Raw genomic sequence first — 20543 nt, forward strand, 5'->3', positions numbered from 1 at the left:
GAGGCCCTGTGTGCAAGAGCAGCACGTCGGTAACACTTCGGACCAGACGCTGAATGCTGCCTCTACCTGGAGTCGAGTAGTCGAACGACCGTCTTCGCAGCAGAGCTTGAGTTGAGAATGGAGAGGCTCGTCTGCTGCCCGAGGACGAAGCTCGGTTCCTTGGATACCTGGCCAAGCCATGTTCGTGCTGTCGCCCGATCCCGAGACCGAGCTTGCCCCCCTGCTGCTTCCATGAAACCACTTCACGCCGGGTCCGTACTCCGTTGAAGTACGCCATCCACTGAGCGCACCTAATGATCCCGGCCGGAGACCAAGTGTGCTGGCTCCATGTGGACTGCCACCGTCTCTACTCCGGTGAACACAATTAGCCTAACGTTGAACTCACGCTGTCTTGTCATTGGCCAGAGGCTGCAGAGCTTGGTGACATTCACTTTTTGTTTACAGTTGTTATAAGATCTTGCGTGTCTTACTCGTGCGAAGTGTTCTTCAATATCGAATGTCCTGTCTTCTTGCGCATTGTCTACAGCTGCTTAATTTCTCTGCCTTGGTGACGTTAAAAGGTTTTAGCGCATAGCACTTCCGCAATCACGGATTTCGCCGATGGCAGTCTTGCGGAGCCATCCACTACGGCACCTCTTTCTCTCTTCCTCCGTTCTCTCCCACCTTCCTCCCTCCCCTTACGACACTTTCATGTGTCCGCCTAGATATGTGAGACAGATACAGCGCCATTTCCTTTTCTCAAAAACCAATTTGCGAATTTAGTCAGAAGCCTTGGCCGCTTTGCACCTCTCTCGGTTTTCAGAAGAGGTAGGCACGTGGCTACTTCCCTTTGTCAGAGGACGCCTCAAGCGCACCACGAACGCCGACTAAAAGCATCGCAACAGCTTTTAACTGCCCCGGTGACTCAGTGGTTACGGCGATTGGCTACTGACTCGAAAGATGCAGGTTTCTAACCTGGCCACGGCTGTTGATTTTCCATGCAGGCGAAATTCTAGAGGTCCGTGTGCTGTGCGAGGTCAGTGCACAATAAAGAACCCCAGCTGGTCAAAATTTCCGGAGCCCTTCACTACGGCATCTTCATAGAAAAATGGTTTGGGTGAAAGGAAACGATACGCACCGCGGTGGCTCAGTCGTGTCTCATGCGGTGGGCACTTCAGCAGGGCGCATGCTTTTCATCCGCCAGTCTCTGGCAGTGTTTGTGGAAAGAGCTAAAACTTCCGTTTTTGAAACGTTGGATTCTCTGTGACACCACATTTGCTGGTTTGGAATGACGCATCATCTGTTTTATTTACGCGCACACTAACGTGCAAGAGAGGAGGAAACTTTTTGAGACAGTTGGAAACCATTGTGAGAAAGACCGTATGGTCGCCTTGGCGATTTCAACTGCGTAAGGATGGCACGCGACAAGACCAGTTCGACTCAAAATAGAGATGCAAGTACTGCCTGTTAGAGTGGCGTAACTGATCGCTGTCATCTCGAAGATGTGGGCGATTGTCTCGGGTGCGGTACTGGCGTTCGTTTCACCCGTTACCAGGGAACAAGTCACTCGCGTTTTCATTGGGCGTACGTATCTCCAACTGATACCATTCTGCGGCGAATACCTCGTACCACCACTGCCATTCAGTGACCATTGTCTTGTTGTCTTCCATGTAGGGAAAAGAAAAGGAACGAAAAGCAAATTCGTCAGGGAAAACTGGAAACTTAATGAAAAGCTTCTGAAAGATGATATCCTTACGGAACGTGTAGCGTCGACGATACGCAGATTGCCAATATAGGACAATGACCTTCTTGTAGTGAAGTGAGAAAGATTTAAGCAGGCAATAGAAATTACAGCTGATTGAACGATCGTGCGATGTAAAGCAAAAACAAAGAGTGAAGGAAAATATGCTTAGAGATGACTCGAGGTTTTTGATAGCGCAAGAGGGCAAGCAGCCAAGAGCATGCATCGAAGAAGTTCGCTCCGTTAAGCGGAAACTGGAGGCAATAGATATGGAGCGGTATCAAGGAGCGATTGTGAGGGCGAGGGCGCAGCGCATGATAGCGGGCTAAATGCCCGCGCACTAGAATGACATACTGAAAATAAAGTGGAGCAGTGTAATTAACTCGGATAACGCAAATGTGGAGAGGGTCTTCTATGAATATTATAGCGGGCTTCTTGGTTACACTAAAGTAAGAACCGAAGACTTTAAATCCATCTCCTGTCTTTCATGCCGAAGCTTAGTGACGAAACGAAAGAACGGTTAGAACTGCCTATTTTAACCGAAGAAGTGCGAAAGCCATAAAATACCTCAACCCTGGAAAGCCTCCAGGACCAGATGGGCTAGTAGCATCACTGTATAAGGCATTCGGTAACAATTCTGCGGAAGTTTTGGCTACTCTGTTTAATGAGGCTTATCACAAGGATATGCTTCCCCCGTCATTTCTAACCACCCACGCAATTTTAATACCACAGACTACGATGAAACTGGGCTGCGACAAGTTACCACTTACTTACCAATATTCCTGACGAATGTAGATTATAAGATCTTCATGAAAATTTTGGCTAAATGGCTCCAGACTGTGATGCAAGAATTAGTAGGCCCACATCAGACCTTTGGTACTAAAATCCGGACTATATATACCAACACCCACACGGCCCTGTCTGTGCTCGAGTGTTGCGACGCCATGCATGAAAGCATCGCAATGCTCCAGCTTGATCAAGAAAAAGCCTTTGACAGGGCGCCGCATGACCTCTTGTTCTCTCTGTTAGAGCACGTGAATGTCAGATCAGTTATTTGCCAGAGCGTAGCCATGGTGTGCAGGGGATGCACGACGCGGTTGATAGTAAATAAGGGGGTGGGTGCGCACATCGAGTGCAACGCTCTGTGCGTCAAGGTTGCCCCTGTCACTATTGCTATTTTGTTAGCGCAATGAACCCTCTTGTTTCAGCATAATTCACAGCAGCAGTGTTCAGGGCTTTCGTTTGCACGTAGCGGAGGTCCGCATTCACGCGTATGCAGATGACATTGCCGTATTTTGTGCTGACAGCAAAAGTGTTCGTGTTGTGGTTGAAATTGTGATAGACTTTTGTTCTGTGAGTGGGAGTGCTGTGAACTGGACTAAATTTTTGGGGTTCTGGTACGGCGACTGGCCCACAACCGCAACAATTTTCGAGAAAATGACTTGGACAGTAACCCTAGTAAAATATTTATTAGTGCCGCTGGAGAGTTATCGCGACAGTGTGTAATATTTGAAAGGCGAAGTTGCTGAAGTGCGTGAGAAGGCCGACAGGCTAATAGGCTTCATTTGTGGGTGCCATAGTATGTAACATATTTTTTTCTAACCAAGCTTTGGTGTGTTATGCAAGCAATTCATTTTTCTCGAGTCGATGTGCAGAAGCTGCACCGGATTTTTGCGGTTTTTGTATAGGGAAGCAATTGGGAGCGAACACGGCAATACAATGTTTCATCGTGTCCGCTCTGGAGGACTAGATTTCGCGCATTTGTATTTGCGCCACTTGGTGAATCGATTTCTGTTCTTTCGAGACGTGAATGACCCCTTTCTGCGAGCTCTGTGTCAGGTTAGGTTGAGTAGGATCTTGCCAGATTTAGTTGTTAGCTAAGCGACTATGAAAGAAAGCTTTTTGGCGTTCTTAGAGAGGTGTACATGGTATTTCGCGTCTTTCAAGCGCGATTTTCAATAGAATATTTGTCAGCTGTGTCGCGAAAGAAATTTTATAAGGACCTGTGTGATGCCTTTCTTCCGGTCCCATTGTACAAGTCGTTGTACTGTGCAGGCTCATAGCAGACAGTTCTAAAACGAGTGGAATGCATGGCTGTACCAGGTGTAGATCACAGGTGGCTTGTTCGGCTTCCTTAGAGAGGTGTACATGGCACGTCGTATCTTGCAAGCGCGACGTATCTAGAAGAGAATGGTTGTTTTGTACCTTGGGGAAATCAATGTTTTATATGCTTAAAGCCGGAAACTATTGAACACGTTTTCTTAGATTGTTGGAAAGCCTTTTTCTCTCGGGACAATCTACAACGCACGAACTTTTAAAAAAGACTTACCGGAGCACGCTTTCGGTATCAGGTTTTTTCCCGTTGACAATGAGGACAGGGTTCCTTTCGACATGATCGTTATATTAGGTCTGCACAGTATTTGGCGATCCAGGATGGCAGTCAGACATGCAGACATTGACGCGAGGCCGAGAGAGTATTTTTGTGAATCTATTGAAGGCCACAAGATACAAGACCCAGTGCTTGGGTGGCGTGGCTTCCGAGAATTGAAGATTTGTTATACGTGCGCGAATTTTAATGTGTTCACGTAACGCTAAGTGCGGGGGACGTATTTTTAGCATGCGTGTTGTGTTCTTCGCGTGGATTGGCTTTTAAAGGACGTGCTGAAGTCGGCAATAAAGAAAAAGGAAAAGCCGCGGTGGCTGCGTGGTTAAGGCGCTCGTCTACCAAGCTGGAGTACCCGAAATCGAACCCGACCGCGGCGGCCGCGTTTCGATGGAGGCTAAACGCAAAAAGGAGCACGCATGCCGCGCGATGTTAGTGCACGTTAAAGATCCCCAGGTGGTCAAAATTGTTCCGGAGACGTCAACTGGGGTACCTCTCTCTTTCTTTCTTCTTGCAATCCAACCTTCCTCTCTTCCCTTCAGGCGCGGTTAAGGTGTCCAGCAAGGTATGTGAGACAGACAATGAGCCATTTCCTTTCCTAAAAAACCATTTTACCAATTTACCCAGCCTCGAACCAAAACCCACTGTTACCGCACATACTCCTCATTTGGCAAGTAAGTTAAAACAGCTGAATTTTTTTTTTATTCCTGAAAGCTGCACCGTCACGCTGCTATGCAATTGCCGTGTCTGCTCATTTGCACCCTGAGTATATTATTTAAGAGCGAGCGATAAATAAACAGTTTAGAGTGGTCTAAGGCTTGCTTTTTTCTGGTTTGTGTGATTAGCTGAAACTCGAACAATGCAGAAAGTTTCGAAAAAGAGCTGCATGCGTATTTTATTCTGAGTTGAGGGGTGTCCGTTTGAACACGTTAAATTTAAACAACACATTTGTTATATTTCCAAGTCTGTCAGTCGCGACACGATCTCCGGTGTAGGTTCTGATAAATGTTGTTGACGCATTAGTAGCAGATTTTCTTGTCTCGCAAATGTTTAATCTCGATATATAGAGCTGATACGTGTCCAGAAGTGCACGCACGAGCTGAATTTGTTGCCTGCAGTCACGAGGCGTTCTAAGCTGCGGAGCAGGCAGGCCTACGGTGACGGAGGTTGAAGTGGTGGGCCCCGCATGGAATACACGAAATGTGCGGTATGGAACGCCCCGCCGATAGTGGCGGTGAGCTGCAAGAGAGAGAAAAAGACGTCAAAATCCCATTTTTCGGGTGTTATTTTACAGAAGTTAAAGATTCACGGAGACACTTAATTGCATTATGTGCTGACAGCGATAGCGTCATCAGCTGTCGGTGCCTTTACCGGAAGGCAAGTCCCTACCGTCCTGGTGACGTCACTTTCTTCCAGCCAGTGGGAATGCTACGGTATGGCAATGTCACCTCCCTCCATCCAAAGCGCGAATTTTATGACTGACGGCACATTAAAATACTTTTACCGGGTAAATGAACCAGAAGGCGCCTGCTCGCCTCCGCGGTATGTTACAGCCTGCGATCGAAATTTTCTACATTAGCGTTTCAACTCTCCCCCTCCAAATTATACCCGAAAAAGTAGCGTTGTGTCTACAAGGGCCCCACAAGTAGAAGCTGGCGCTCTTTAAGATCGTTTTCATGCCCTGTCCTCAAGACGTCGTGCTTTAGTGCCTCTTGAAGCTCATCTTCTACTGCAGTTATATCAGCTTCTTCAATGGCCATCTTAAGGAAAAAAAAAGCACAAGGAGGGCACAGATCGCGTATTTACAAACAAGTCTGTGCTCCGAGTCAAGTCCGACGCAGCGAAAGCTGACCTATTCGTTCCTGCATCTAATTAAAAATGCCCTGCCACCGGTTGCGCCATCAGAATAATCTTTTACGGGTACTTGAAGCTAATCGATGACGAAGTCCAAACACTGAGGAGAGCTCGATGTGAAATTTTTTTCGGCATTTCTTAAATCCCGCCGTACTAAAGCACGTGGACCCGCCATTCACGGGTAGATACAAATTCTGCGGGCGGTATGCTGACCACAAGGTGTGGGCCTGCCGGTACAATACACATACAGCCGTTATAAGTCAGCCCACTAAGGAGGGCTGGGAGGCGGTCCTGTCCAGCTCGGACCTGGAGGCCCAGCGGGCCCTGATCCAGAGAGTACGGGCAGCGGCGGTGGCCAATGGCGTCCCGGAATAAGAACTGCCACCCAACACAACGACCATCCCAACCTCCCTTTCCCAGTTCAGTATCTGCAATAAATGTTTTCTCCTCCTCCGCCTGTCTCTCATGAAACATGCCAGCTGAAGCCAAGCGGCTATTGAGCTGTTGCCGACTAAGTTTTTTATGCTACACCTCACAGTATATGCCATCTCCAGCTTTTTTTTTTTGCCACTTATAGTCCGGCTGGCCATCTCCGGATAGATTGTGCACGCAAATAACAGGTGCCTTTCGTTCCCGTGACGGCTGTCACTTGCATCTGTGTTCTTTTTAACACGAAAGCACTACTAAACGAGGTCTAACCAGCTCACTGAGTTTGTGTGAAGCTTCACCTTGAAGATGACCTTGGCAAAACCTAGCATGGCAACAGCCCACGCAGAAATAAAATCAATATTGCCGTGACTGGGTTTCGAACCCGCGGCGGAGCGAACAGATCAGCTTCGCTGGCCACTGCAGAAGGGTACTAGGCTATCGCTGTAGCCGATCACACCTGATCTCAAAGTGCAACACAGTCTCGCGCCGTGCATTGCACATAGCCGTCTGCATCAACTTCCATCTGCGGCGCCAACAGATCAGATCAACATAACCTCGATCAGTGCTTAACTGGAATCAAATATCATCACGAGATGTGCCGACGACCCAGCAAAGCAAAAACATGAGCTTAACAGGCAAAACATTGGCTTTCGCACGTCTAGTCATATTTAGCTGCGTTAAAATCCTACATTTTTTTTGTAAGAGCGTTGAGTCACATCAAGTACCACTTGCAACAAACTTGTGGTGGTCTTAGCGGGCGTCCTCCTTAGCATACGCATTCTCTGCGATGGCTGCCGAAATGTACATGGACCGTGCGAAGTGCCACTGTTTAGATTGGTAGCGAAATGAAAAACCTTTGATCACCGTGGCCTCGCCCTGCTCTGATCAAATACTGCCCCTTGCTGTTTGTATTCAGTGCAATAACAGAGCTGCAGTGATCAGTGACAAGCAGAGCCAGAAGCTGCAGAAAGCCTTCTTTTAGACACACTGATTGCAGCAGTTCTGAAAGGCTCAATGAGCTTCTGGAGGGTGATGACGGAATAGCAGCGAAGGATTTAAATGTTTGGTACTTACTCTGGATGGTGAAATAGGTCAACAGGTAGTCATCCCGTTACCGTGCTATTTTTTCCCTTCTCAGTTCGTCGCTCTTCAGGCGCGCAATCACGTCAGAAAATGTGCGCAGGCACGAACATATGGAATGCGCTTGACTGCGCATTGCTGCCAGCTTAAGAAAACATCGACGTCATCCCATGGTTCCTGCCGCCTGAGGCTTCAGGCAGCCTGTGAAAGTGTTTGTGCTTCAATTTCTGGCGAGTATTATGCCATGGTTTAAGCCTCCAGCCGCAACATAAGGCACAATTCTGCCCTAAAGAGAGGCCAAAATCGCATTTTTATTGGCACGCTAGAAAAGGCGCAGAGCTCCAAAGACTATGTAGACCAAACGATGAGAGAACGCCTTAGCGTCGAGCGTCGCTTACATTCAACTAATGCGCTGTTTTCTTGGTGTTAAAGGGCAGCGGATGCATCGTAAAGTTTACTGACGATATCAGGTTGTTCTGATGTCTGTATATTTTCTAAGAGAACCGTTTTTGCTCTCACAATAGGAATGCACAGTCTTGGTCAAAAGTTTTAAGGCCTCTGCGTTCAGCTGCAGCGAACTTAATGTTCCTAAATTCTCCGTGTAGTGGATCTATGAAAACGCGATTCAAGCAGGAAGCTTCTCTATCGCAAGAAGATAATAGTACTAATTAATAATTTATAGTTCCGTAATGGCTCAGTTATACGGCTGAAGCAAAAAGCCTTTGGCCTTAAAACTTTTGACCAAGACTGTACCAGTCATGAATGGACGTAATGCCACTCACCCCGTCAACAAATGAAGAGTTCCTGAGGCTTCCTACACCGCCAAAGACATAGCAGGCAGCCGCTACGAGGTGAAACGTGCTGTACTGGAATGCGAATAGGGTAAGAAATTAACACCGCAGAAAAGCGGTCGATAAACGGTGTGGACAGCATGTAGTGATGCGTGCTTTCTGTTAAATATAATTTTTTTTTCAATTGTTGGGACAAAACCATTGGCTTGAGTGAATGAGTGTGACATGTAATTTGTTATTGCTCATGTACTAATTTTCTTTTTTGAATTTTGTGGTGTGAGATAAAATGGTCGTCGATGTTAAGTATTGGGATTAGACTGTTTGCTATAGCGCGTTACTTTTCCTTTGTATTTCTCTGGGCATCGAAAGCGAATTATCCATGTTTGATCTGTTAGGTGGCGTTGTCTCCGTGTACAGATTTTGTGGGGTTCTGAACGCATCAGGTGCAAGAAAGCACCTTTTAATTGGTATCCTTTTTTTCTTGCACGAGAAAACTGAGAATAAAACTCCAACTTCAACCCTGAGAGAAAAAAATACTGTTGTGCTCTACAATGATAGAGAAATGAACCATATTTGTCAAAATCGTACGAATGATTTCATCATAGTGGCGGCAAGCGGGTGAATTTATATCTGGTCTGTGCCACTAGCTGTTTAAATAATGAAGAGATTTTGCTGGACCAAAGTTAACCGTACTACGTACCTGGAGGGAGAAGGTTTCATAATTTAAATATTTTAAAAAACCTAAGCGGGATCAGATGGAAAGCTATCACGTTGTGTAGAAGCGGTATCAAGAGTTCAAATGTACGCGGCTTCATTAACACAGGCTCGTGACGATAATGCCAAGGCGAGTGCTAGAATTAGCGGCCACTCGGTTTGCGCCTTATCTTATCTAATCACTTTTCCACGTTTATTCAGGGGCGATAACATTGCAATCTGGAGCGCGTCAGAGAAAGCTGCACGATGCCACCGTCCAATATCTGACAATACGGATTATCAGTACAATCACTGTGTCTCCTGGCCCTGGCCAGATGAAAAGAAGTGGGAGTGAAGGCTTCACAAGGCCCTAACCCTGTCTCCCACGAGGGCAGTTCATCCACCACATATAGCAAATCACCATATATAGCACATTACAACTCAGCGCCCGTTTCCGAACCCCCATGTGATTAGTGGTTGAAGCCCAGGATGACAACGTGGGCTTTAACAGTAGATAAAGTACAGAGCTTTCTACTGCGACACAGAGGCGCTCTTCGTTTGTGGTTATGGTTCCTCGTAGGAGCGACAGAGCAGAAAATCATCCGACAGTTCTCGGCTTCGACAAATGCAAAATATTACAGGCAGACTTGTACAGATGTCGGCAAGCTTGTCTAGTGCGCTCGAATGTCGTAGTCTTTCTTTTTAAAGACGTGAAAAGCAAACTTAATTGGATTGTTCAATGAACAAACAACACAACGAGCTATGGAAACAAAAATAATAGGTGTAACATTAAGAGATCGGAAACGGGCGGAGTGGGTGAGGAAACAAACGCGGGTTAATGACATACCAGTCGAAATCACGAGGAAGAAATGAGCTTGGAAAGTTCGTGCAATGCGAAGGCAAGATAACCGCTAGATGGCAAGCGTAGCAAAGGCGGTAGAAAGTTAGGCGAGCGGATGAGATTAAGAAGTTCGTGGGGATAGGATGGCCGCAACTGGCAGTGGACAGGGTTAATTGGAGAGACATGGGAGAGGCCTTGCAATGGGCGTGGTGAGGCTGATAATGATGATGAAGCAAACTATGGGTATGGAAATGATGATGCACCAGAAGGTGGTGTTTCGAGTACGCCACTCGTAAAAGCACCAATGTACTCCCAAACACCCTTTGAGCTCATTTTACAAATTTTTGGATGCGTGTACTACGCCTAGAGCCAATATTAGTCGCCGAAATTGGATTCGGGAAAGTGGAGGTTCAGAATCTTTGCAGAAAGCGCGCAAAAAGTGGCAACCTTCCAGCCACTGTTTACCACCTGGTTAGTTGACTTAGTGTGGGCATTGTTTAAAAGCGTCGAACACTGCCACTTGTGCTCGGAAGGGATCAAATTTGCATAGTGTCCAAAGCACTGCACTCTCAAGCTGGTGTTCCTTACCTAGCAAGAACAGGACCGACACAGTGGTATGTACTCACGTAGCACATCCGGGGCATCATGAGCGCTGTGGGGATGCTGAACGAAGAGGAGAGCAGGAAGATGCCACCGTTGGCGGCGACTACGAAGGCGGCGCTGTAGAGGAACTGCTCACTCCACGTCGTGGCCCCCAATGCCCGGTACAGTGCCCACAAGAGGGAGCCGATGAGCTGCAAGGGCAGCAAAACATGCTGGCCCCATCTGGTGTCGCCACACGACTCTCCATGTGCAGGCACCCCAAGAAAGCACTAACAAGCAATTCCTAAATAAATACAAATGGGGGCATTTACATCTCCCTCGTCCAATGGTGTCACCCTCGGTCCGGCTCCTCTAGAGCTCTGATGGTGTCGGTACCTTGCACGGAACTGGCTAAAAGACGCTCCCTCAGTTGGGGGGCCAGATGCCCATAGACTATCAAAGTAGCTTTTTAAAGGAGTCGGTAGCTCATAACAAATATAGCTTTTGTAACTCAAGGACGGAACGAAGGTATCACATGCGCTTAAAACTGATTTTTAATCAAGGCAGGTGTTGGTTTTTCATGTACACTGCGAACATCATGAACATCACACAGCAGGTCCGTTTCTATTAAACCTTCTAACTTTTGTCCATGCCCTGAAGAAAAAACACCTCTTCCCAAATCACACCCTCCTCCCCCTACAGACCCTTTCTCCACAGAGTGAAAACCCGTTATAAACACTTCCAATGATCAACGCTTTGTCCACACGAAGACAAGTCCGCGTGTCGACACGTTGGCAAGCACTCAGGTTTTCCCCTCTTTTGTTCATTTTGTGCGTGCCTTTCTTTGATAGCGATCACGGAGGAGTGATCACTCATCCATCTTTCAGGCTTTTTCCTCGTCTAGCTTCCGCCATCTCCGGTGTTGGTTGTTTTCTCTTCCTGCTGATAACTTTTCATTTATTAAAAATCTGACTTCATACAAATGACTTGCAGTGCGCACAGAGTTCGCCGAGGTTTCTTTTAACGTTTTCCAGGTTCTGGCGTGTTCGCGGTGCCCCTCCTTCAAGCACCTCCTGGTATGGCTTACGTCGACTTTACCGCAGGACAATAGCAAGGGAATTAACAAACCCTTCTGCGCAATCAATAATTTTTTCTTGTGCTTGTTCGTGCAGGTTTCAATCTTTACAGGAAACTGATTTGATCTTACAGGTTTTTGTGACCTTCTTGCGCTCTTGCCTATGTTTCTTTTTTTTTCAGATCATGTGAAATGGTGCGCATATAACGTACCTCCCGAGTTTTCTTTTAATTCTCAGGCAGGGTTTAACTTTGAGAATGACTCTTACGGAAAAGACCTTCGGCTACCGAGACCAACACAGCTTTAGGATAACGAGCTTTTTAAAGCGACAGCGTCAAACGACCCGTCTTTCATAAAATCCGATGTCGAAGCTGTCCGTGTTGGCGTTGCGAGTGAAATATCACGAGCCTGGCTTTGAGAGGTGGTCCCCAGAGAGCAAACTGGGAGACATGTAGGCCACGTATGTCACGCCGCCTTGCGGCGTTATTGTAACCTTCTCATTGGATAGTGAGCAAACCGCCCAGCGTGGCAGGCGGCAGTTAAATTAATGATTTGTCGTCGCTCGGGAAGAGCAATGTGGTCCGCAATGGGCCCGCTGCTGGGAGCGAACACCTGCCATGGCAGGACAGCAGCGCGTCGCTTAAGCGCTGTCCCACTGCGCCATATGGAGTATGATGACTCCCAGGGATCTATGAATGTAAAGTAGAGAATGACCTGCGGCATATATGGTAATTAATCAATTACGAAGGCGGAGCTGAAGCGCCCTCTCCAATTTTGTAAACCTCTGACCTGATTCTGGAAACTGCTGTTCATCAAGTGTACAACATGAACAACATGGTACATATCAATAAGCAGCAATACATAAGCGAAACTACTTCACGTATCACTCGGGCTGAACATTGCAGACATGTAAAAGAACCAAAGTTTCCTAAGCACTGCTACCAGCATTCCTTCTTCCTGTCCACAGCGAGAGAATGGAACAGACTGCCAGAGAATGTAGTGCTCGCATCGGGTGTGGATGTGTTCTCTGCTGGAGTTCGTGATTTGTTAATATAGTGCATAATATAATGCGCTTTGGATTTGTGTTGGGCACGGTGTTCTCACATTCTTTTCTGTTTCGTTGCAGCGAGATTTTTGCGCATATTTGTCTGTTGCGTACAGGTCAGTTCCATTTTTTTAAATGTTGAAACTTGGACCCGACTGGATGGTGCTTGTGTTTTGTTTGTCGTGTTCCGCCTATGTAATCTGTACTACCCTTGTATCACTCCTATGTTGGTCCAGACCGGAATGATAGTAATTCTAATAAATAAATAAAGAAATAAATTACAATGCCTCTCTTTAACACATTAGAGCGCAGCGAATGACATGAAAGCAAAGATTTGTTAATTCGGAGCCTACAGCTCCAGCATGAGTGGCCTTCTTCAAACGCCATTTTCGTACCCAGGAAACAGCTTTCTTTGTTATCTCGAATTTCAAAGGTCTCCTGAAGGTGATGGAGACATTCCTAAAAACCAGTAGTACATCAGTTAACTATTTTGAAAGTGTTGGATGGCCGGTTTGGGCTTGTTAGATGCTCTTTGCTAGCGAGGAATGACGACGGCACGTTGGCCGCTGATCGTATACACGGCGGTTAGCAGTATGTAGAGCACTTCGCGTGTTCGTCCGCTCGTCTGGCGCGCGTTGCCAGTTGAGGTACAGTAACTACAAACTTTACAACAAAGAAAACTGATTTATTAAAGACGGGACCAAAATACACGACAGCACAACTAAAAGGTAGTTTAAAAAAGGCTGTATCAAAGCGGCCGAGACTGAGATCGGCGCGCTCCCCCCAACTCTGTCTCCAGCTGGTTCCAAACCCTTCGTTAAGGGAGCGGAGCTTTACTAAACTACTCTCGCAAAATTTCGAACAATGTGATGGCTCCGTACCGTCTTTGTCAAAAGTAACCAGGCTGCATGGTTTGCTTCTAGCTTGTATAGTGGAGCCCTTGTGGCTTTCCCAAAGATCAAAACGTGTTGGAAGGTAAGAAGACCCCCAGTCCTTACCTTTAATGATCATTTCAGCTTCAGGGAAGCTATAAGGGCTCCACTGTACGAGCTAGAGGCAAACCATGCAGCCTGGTTACTTTTGACAAAGACTGTACATACAAGTGGGCGGATCCCAGGGCTGGCCAGAGCCCTGGGCTCTGTTACGGTTTCGCATATCGATCTCGCTACACCTACAACCCATAGAGGTGCCCCGGAATAGGCCTTACTGTCAATACTGCCAGTAAACACAACCCCACCGCTTAGCTGGACAGACGGGTGGTTTGAGATGTCGCCGACCCTAATGACCTCCCCATTTAAGCACTCATCCCTCCTCAACGGAAAAGTTCGTTGGCCCTTTGCGACCCTGACAAGGCCGTTCGCGGTCTCACTGCCCATTTCCCACGGCCTTGGACAGCTTCCGTAGCGCTTGACGCGCTGTCATTATTCTAACCCCTCTAGACTTCCCACGGACACGGCAGTTCTCGGCGAAAGGGGGAAACGAGTTGTCGACGCCGTAGGCTTCGAAGTTAACAGCACCTGAAGATACTTTTTTCACGACATGCTAGGTACTGTCGACAACGATTCTAATATGATCAATATATCTGAACGTTCTTCTTACTTTGATGTATATTAGGCGCTCATTCAGGACACTCAACATATGCTAAGCACAAGTTATTCAATACCGGTGCTAGGCAGGACTCGATACACACGCCCTGCTTCTGCAGGTTGGATTTGCCTCGCCAGCTGTTACCAGCAGAGCTAAATAGAAAGTTAAATATGTAAAATACTCTGCACAGGAGCTCCTGTAGCTTTCTGGAATTCGACTACTCCTAATTCATCATCGCAATCTTCGACTCACTTAAGCAAGCCTGAGCGGGGTATAAATACTAAAGATCCCAGTACCGACCGATATGGCCCGAGTTATCTTATCTGGCTGTGTCTTGAGGAAGTTCAATACTACTCCAGAGTTTTTTTTTTATAAGGTACAGATCCTTCAACATAAATTGGTAAAGTTTGTCCTGTCGGAAAAAGGCAAAATAACTTGTGTCAAATGTCATTCTCTGAAAGCAATAGGCGTCCGGTGTGTGCGTTTTCGTACTGAAGAAAATTTCCAGTAGATTTCGCTTCCTATTATGCATTGACTTCATCACTCCATAGGGGCTTAGCGTCTTACATAAGTTGTTCGCATAAGTTTTCAGCCTAGACAATGATTACTTAGGCTGACAGGTAAAGAGCTTCATTTGCTCTCATACCGAACACGACATTTGGCAGAACGGCAAAAGAGCTTCCCTTAACCGCTGGCAAAATAGTGAAGGAATATTCCACTACGTAACTGGCAATATTTACAACAGAAATCGTCTATTCGAACTGCTTACATCGAGACAGGACATCCACTCTCCGCTTTGTCCTTGGTATCTAGCAGGAACGCTTGACATACGAGTTTTAGCAGCTCTTGGGGTGATTTGTCTCCACGGTGAACTTCGGACCGAGCGAGAACGCATTGTTTCCATTTCGCGCTTACGCTCCCGCCTGTGTGTTTATCCTTGTCCATGCATGATCGTCTCCGCCTGTGTGTTCGTTTGGGCGGGTGCGTACATGTGCGTGGGATATGCAAGTGCAAGTGCACTGCTATATCGAATGGTGAGTCATCATTGTTTGTGGTGACATAAATTTGCTTTCCTTAGATTTGTTTAGTATCATGTTTTGTTGCCATGTATTGTTACCATAGGCATTTGTACATTGTACCGTGTCAAAACGAATGTTCTTCTGATATGCTTTTCTTGTTTAGTGTTTTGCTGTCAAGGGCCACATGTCGTTTTCATGTAGGGGGCGGGGATCAGTCAAGTTGCGGTAGCAGCTTTTAGCCCCGTCTCCTCCATATTTTTTGACGGAAAATAAAGTTTACCTTACCTTACATGCGAGTGTGTCAGGGTCTGTGTGCACTTTCATATGTGGTCGTATATGTATGTGTTCGCGGGGGCGTTTTTGGAGCGAATGCCTTAATTGGCCCATTAGCAACGAAACTCGGTGGCGTCGGCGTCCAGAAACAGTAGTCCACAAAACTCCCCATCACGTCGTCAGCAAACAAAAAGATTTCTTCCCCAGGTGCGAGAAATAGACGGTAAGCTAAACATGGAGCGCCATGTCTTGGCGCTCCGAGAACTAGGCCCGCCACATTGGTTGTGTCGAGAAAATTAAACCTCTGCCCAGTGTTGGGTTAAAACGGCTGCGCTTCGTTTGAACCGCGAATTGCCGATGCACTGCTCCGCTACGCTATGCACTCTGCGAAGATACTACGATGCGTGCGGGAACCACGTACGTCTCAGCTTTTCGCATTTTATTTTTTTTTGCTCTGTGCTAACTTTTTAATAGCATCAAATGCCAGGCGAGGTGTCTGTCAGCGCACCGACAGTGCACAACTTTCGCTTTCTGTGCTGATTTTTAACTAACTTTTATAGGTGATATGTGGTTAAATTAAGGTATGGATCAGAGTATTTGTTGTCTGTAGCCAAAACCAGGAGTCAATTTAAGGCATTTAACTCTCCGATAGCGTATAGTCGGTCGGACATGAACATATCGAAGCGTACTTGAAGAACGGAATAAAGGCAGCAAATTTTTTTAGCCGTCCTACGCCTCTGTTGGTCAAGCACGTAGCCAGCCACGAAGAAGCGTATTCATCAGTTTACCGGCAAATCGCGGCCGCGGGCACTCAGTGCGCTCGATTTACAAACCTCGGTCGCTCGTGCCCGTAGCTAAAAGCACTCAAAAACCCATACGCCGATTGCTGCTTAGTTTTCTACGTGTGCAGCGAAATTTTTCCCGCGCTCAATTATTTTTAGAAGGGCTGGAAAGCTGTTTTGACCGTAGGAGTTGTTTAAAAGTGACACGCACTGTTTTCCTCTAAAGTCCTGCGGTCGTGCCCGCGTAAGTTAAAGGCGTTAGTGCATCTTTGTGATGTAATACACACTGGGCATAAAAGCTGAGGGACAAATGTTTAATTTTTTTTTAGGATTCCCACAATCGATATCCGCGGCGACGAGTCTCTGGGAAAAATTTATAATATATAGCTATTTAATCGTGAAGGAGGTATACATTAGAAAATACGACACTGTGCTTCGGGCCGTCTGATTTTGTTATCGTTTTGGAAAGCTGCAACACCTTGCTCCGTGGTTTCAATGTAGCGCTAGAAGCTAGGACAGAGAAAATCACCTGTGGCAAGGGTGTCGGGCTCTGTAATGGTGATGTTCAAAAACGTGGGATATGCATCGCTCATTGGAGTTCAGGGAATGGCATTGCGTTGCTGCTCTTGGGTCTTGTACAGTACGTCTGGTTATGCTGTAATGCACGCACCTGCAAACGTCGGTGCTTACTATAGTTTGCATTGCCCCAGTCCAACTGAACAAATCTGTGCACGCAGCGCAAAATAACCGCTCGCTATATTCTACCAGGTGAATTTTCGTCCCCTTGAAACTGAAATAGCGATGGTATTGCGCAACGATTGAACCGATGCTTAAATGTGCGCATTAAAACACAACGGGAGAGATTTAGACTTTCCGACACACTTGCCAGTGTAGATTCTTGCCATGAAGTTGAGGACGGGTAGGAGCATGCTAGCGCTAAAAGGACCTATATTTCGGGCTGTATCGTGCGTTCTTTCTAACATTAGATATTTTATGCCTTTTTCTGTCCGTAAATGTGTTGCACGTGCACGTGCAATCTCTGTCCTATAGTGTGCTTAGATACGGAATTACTGTTTGTGTTCACTGCACGGTTCGCTGGCAACACAGGGTGAATTCGCTTCTGCGTTTGCTTCTAAAGAATAGTGCCTACGACCTGACCATTGGTAATGACATTGATATTTTTAGAAGACTAGAGCTTCCAAGTTTTAACGCTTTGTTAACAGAAACTATCGTGCTGAAACATTTCTGGTACAGTCAGTTCATCATTCCATATGTTTCTGCTCGCGATTTAAGACCGAAATACCGCTACTGCATTCCTCGCTCCTCAACCCGGTACGGAAAGCGCACACGTGATTACTATGTACCTGCCTGCTACGACAGCTTGCAACCGCATGAAAACTAAATACACTCTGAAAAAAAAAAATTGCGATATGTCTCCGCGTTGCATCCTGCCCCGTAATTATTTCACAAATATTACTGTCTTAATTTCAAATTACTGTCATCCCTCTCGATGTTGTAATAGTTATATATTTGTTTCACTGCGTTCTTGACCTTTTTTTTTGCAAAGTTCATTGCAACGTCTCTATATTCCTTTGTTTTGCCAATGTTCACTGTCTGCCAGGCGCTGCCACCCAAGCCCTTTGGGGCTTTGGTAGGCCTGATTTATGTTGTATGATAATTGATATGAATAAAAGTACTATCTATCTATCTATCTATTTGGTAAGAAAGGAGCAGTGGAAGAAGCGCAGCGGCTGAAGCTTGGCTTTTGAAAGTCCACTCTGGACATTGATTACAGTTTCAGAGGTATCAGGAAAGTTCGCATATAAACGACGCACCATTTTGACGAGCTCGACCTAACCAAGATGGAAACACAAAGCTGCGGGCACGGTGTTGGTCTGGAAGCAGTTTCGCTTATCACCTATTAGACCAAGAGTTTCAGACTGCAAGGCGAGAACATAGTCCATAGGTCGCTAGAGCTCATTGTTTTTTGGCGGATAAAGTGAACCTTTTCTCAATCTAAGAAAAAATAGCAGCGCTAGAGCATACAGCCACAGAAGCAGAACACAAGAAACTTGAACCTAGCGTATTTGTTGCCTTACGACTGTATTCTAATGAGTAGAAGCATCCGTAGAAAGGAAGGAAAAGGATGTGAAATACATATTAATGTTTTCGCCTTCAAAGCACGCAACTAGTCTTAATTGCTGTTCGTAAATTTTGTGCGTGCGTGTCTTACGTTGTCCTGTGCTAGTGCGGGCGTGCGTGTTAAGCATTTAGGCGAGCCACGCTGATCTTCCAAGTATTATTGAGAAGTTCGTTTCCATTGCCCATTCGGCTTTTCGTCCGCAAATCTGAGAAGTCGCTTGGCATCTCTGCACAAAAATCGCATCTCCGCCCAAAAAGAAGTCGCTTGGCATCTCCGCACCGTCCCACCGAAACCGCGCAGCAGCAAAGCCAAGTGACCGCAAGTGCCAAAGCCCAAAAATGGCTGCTGCGGCTGCGTCCAGCGGAAAAAGCTGCCTCGTAGGTGCGATATGCTTCGACCAATGGGAGAATCAACCATATGAAGAGGAGAAAGGAGAAGAGGAAAGCAGTAGACTTCAAGGGATATTGCTACCTTTAGTTTGTTCAGGGATATTAGGACAAAGTGCGCCACTGACTCCAAAGCTGCGATTATAAATTTTGCGTGAAGCCAGTCCATGTCCCTGCTTTCGGCATACTGGGCGCTCACCCGATAAACCGCGGAGCTTATAATAGTGCCTGGGCAATCCGGGAATCCTAGAAACGAGGCAGCCAACCTTTTATCGAGAGGTTCTTTAAACCGGGCTCAGATGGCTACAGGTCGGGGATACACGATGTAGCGCATGCACTCATTCAGTAAGCTTGCGCAGGCCTACAGAGCCTCGCGCCAGCCCTACGCCCCCCCCCCCCCCCCTCAATAATCAAACACGCAATACTCTGGCGCAGACTACAGACACACACTGTCATCCCTCCTGCCTCGCTCGTGCGTGTAGCCTATGTCCGGAACCCTTCGCCTCTTCCTGCTACATCCTCTCTCTCTGCCTGGCGGACCCTCCCTCGCGAGGCCTACGGCACTTCAAGACCTGGGAGGACTGGGAGGTCCTGCTGCGCTCGGAGGACCCGGCCGTGCAGATCGTCGCCACCAGCCAGCCTGCCAGTGTTATGGACCTTAGGAACATAAACACCTGAGTGCCGCGCGGTCGTGCGGGGATTCAGGGGTGTACTTCGAATTCCTTTCAAATAATAAAGTTTTTCTCTCTCTGCATCGCTGCACGTCCTCGCGCTGTGCAGTGAAGAAAACACGGGTATTGCAGCTGCATTCACTCTCTAGGCTGAGATACTGCGCATGTATGTCTGAAGGGAGTTCCAGGCGACCCCTCCAGCGTGAAGTACAAGAGCCCCTGTGCACTCGCTGTTAATCGTTCACGCTTGCCGAGCCTGTCGCTGAAGTACACTCACCACTTCCACGACGTTCAAAAATCCGTCCGTGGTCCTAGAGTATTCGTGCAGGTAGAAGCCCGCCATGGTTTCGGGTATCTCTCCCTCTTGTTTCACCGCCCGCTTTCGGCCTCTGCGTGTGTGTCCCACCGTGCCAATGGTTTACAAGGTCATAGCTGGCCGTCGTCGAGGACAGTTGCGCTCTGATATTAGGCATGCAGTGCAAGTGTTTTTAGTTATAGATTTCAGTTATTGAGAGGGCTGTTTTACTCTTAAAATTTTATTTATTTATTTATTTATTTATTTATTTATTTATTTATTTATTTATTTATTACAAATATCCCAAGGGCCCTCGGGTGAGGGCTTTACATGAGGTGTGGGCTAGCAACCTGGTGTTAATAACAGATTTTTTCGATGGCTTTCTTGAAATGGTCCGGGTTTGTATAAAGGATGGTACTTGTGGGAAGACTGTTCCAGTCACGCGCTATTTGGATGAAGGAGGATTCAAGATGGGTCACGGTGCTAGCAGGAGGTGGGTAAACGGCATTTTGGTGGCTTGTGCGGGCTGAAGAACGATGAGCAGGCTGGATAGGATAGTTGTAAGAAAAGTTATGATACATTTTGTGGTACAAGCACAGCCTTGCAACTGTGCGACGTTGCTTGAGGTTAGGTAGGCATACATTATTTTTGAGGGAAGTAACACTGGTGGAGTATGAGTAGTTTGAGTAGATGAATCGAACGGCGCGATTTTGGGCAAGTTCAATAGAGTTAGTTGGATTAAGTTGTGCGGGGTCCCAGATGGCACATGCATGTCCTAACTTTGGCCGAATTAATGTTTTATAAGCTAGTCATTTAACTGCTGGTGAAGCTAGACGTAAATTACGATGAAGGTAGCCGAGATTTTTGTGAGCATTGTTAATTATCCGCGTTATA

At 46.8% G+C, this 20543-nt stretch overlaps 1 protein-coding gene across 1 annotated transcript; it reads right to left on the reverse strand.

Moving 5' to 3' along the window:
* Positions 1-5255: 5255 nt before the first annotated feature.
* LOC149345935 (uncharacterized) lies at positions 5256-19697 on the reverse strand. Its single transcript, XM_089541229.1, has 4 exons — positions 19632-19697; positions 10418-10585; positions 8249-8332; positions 5256-5342 (listed from the first exon to the last, which is right to left on the reverse strand). The coding sequence occupies exons 1-4, from the start codon at positions 19695-19697 to the stop codon at positions 5256-5258; spliced, it is 405 nt and encodes a 134-aa protein (XP_089397355.1).
* Positions 19698-20543: the final 846 nt, after the last annotated feature.

Source organism: Amblyomma mixtum, chromosome 4, assembly GCF_055824585.1.
Source record: "Amblyomma mixtum isolate Tamu chromosome 4, ASM5582458v1, whole genome shotgun sequence".
Lineage (NCBI taxonomy): Eukaryota > Metazoa > Arthropoda > Arachnida > Ixodida > Ixodidae > Amblyomma > Amblyomma mixtum.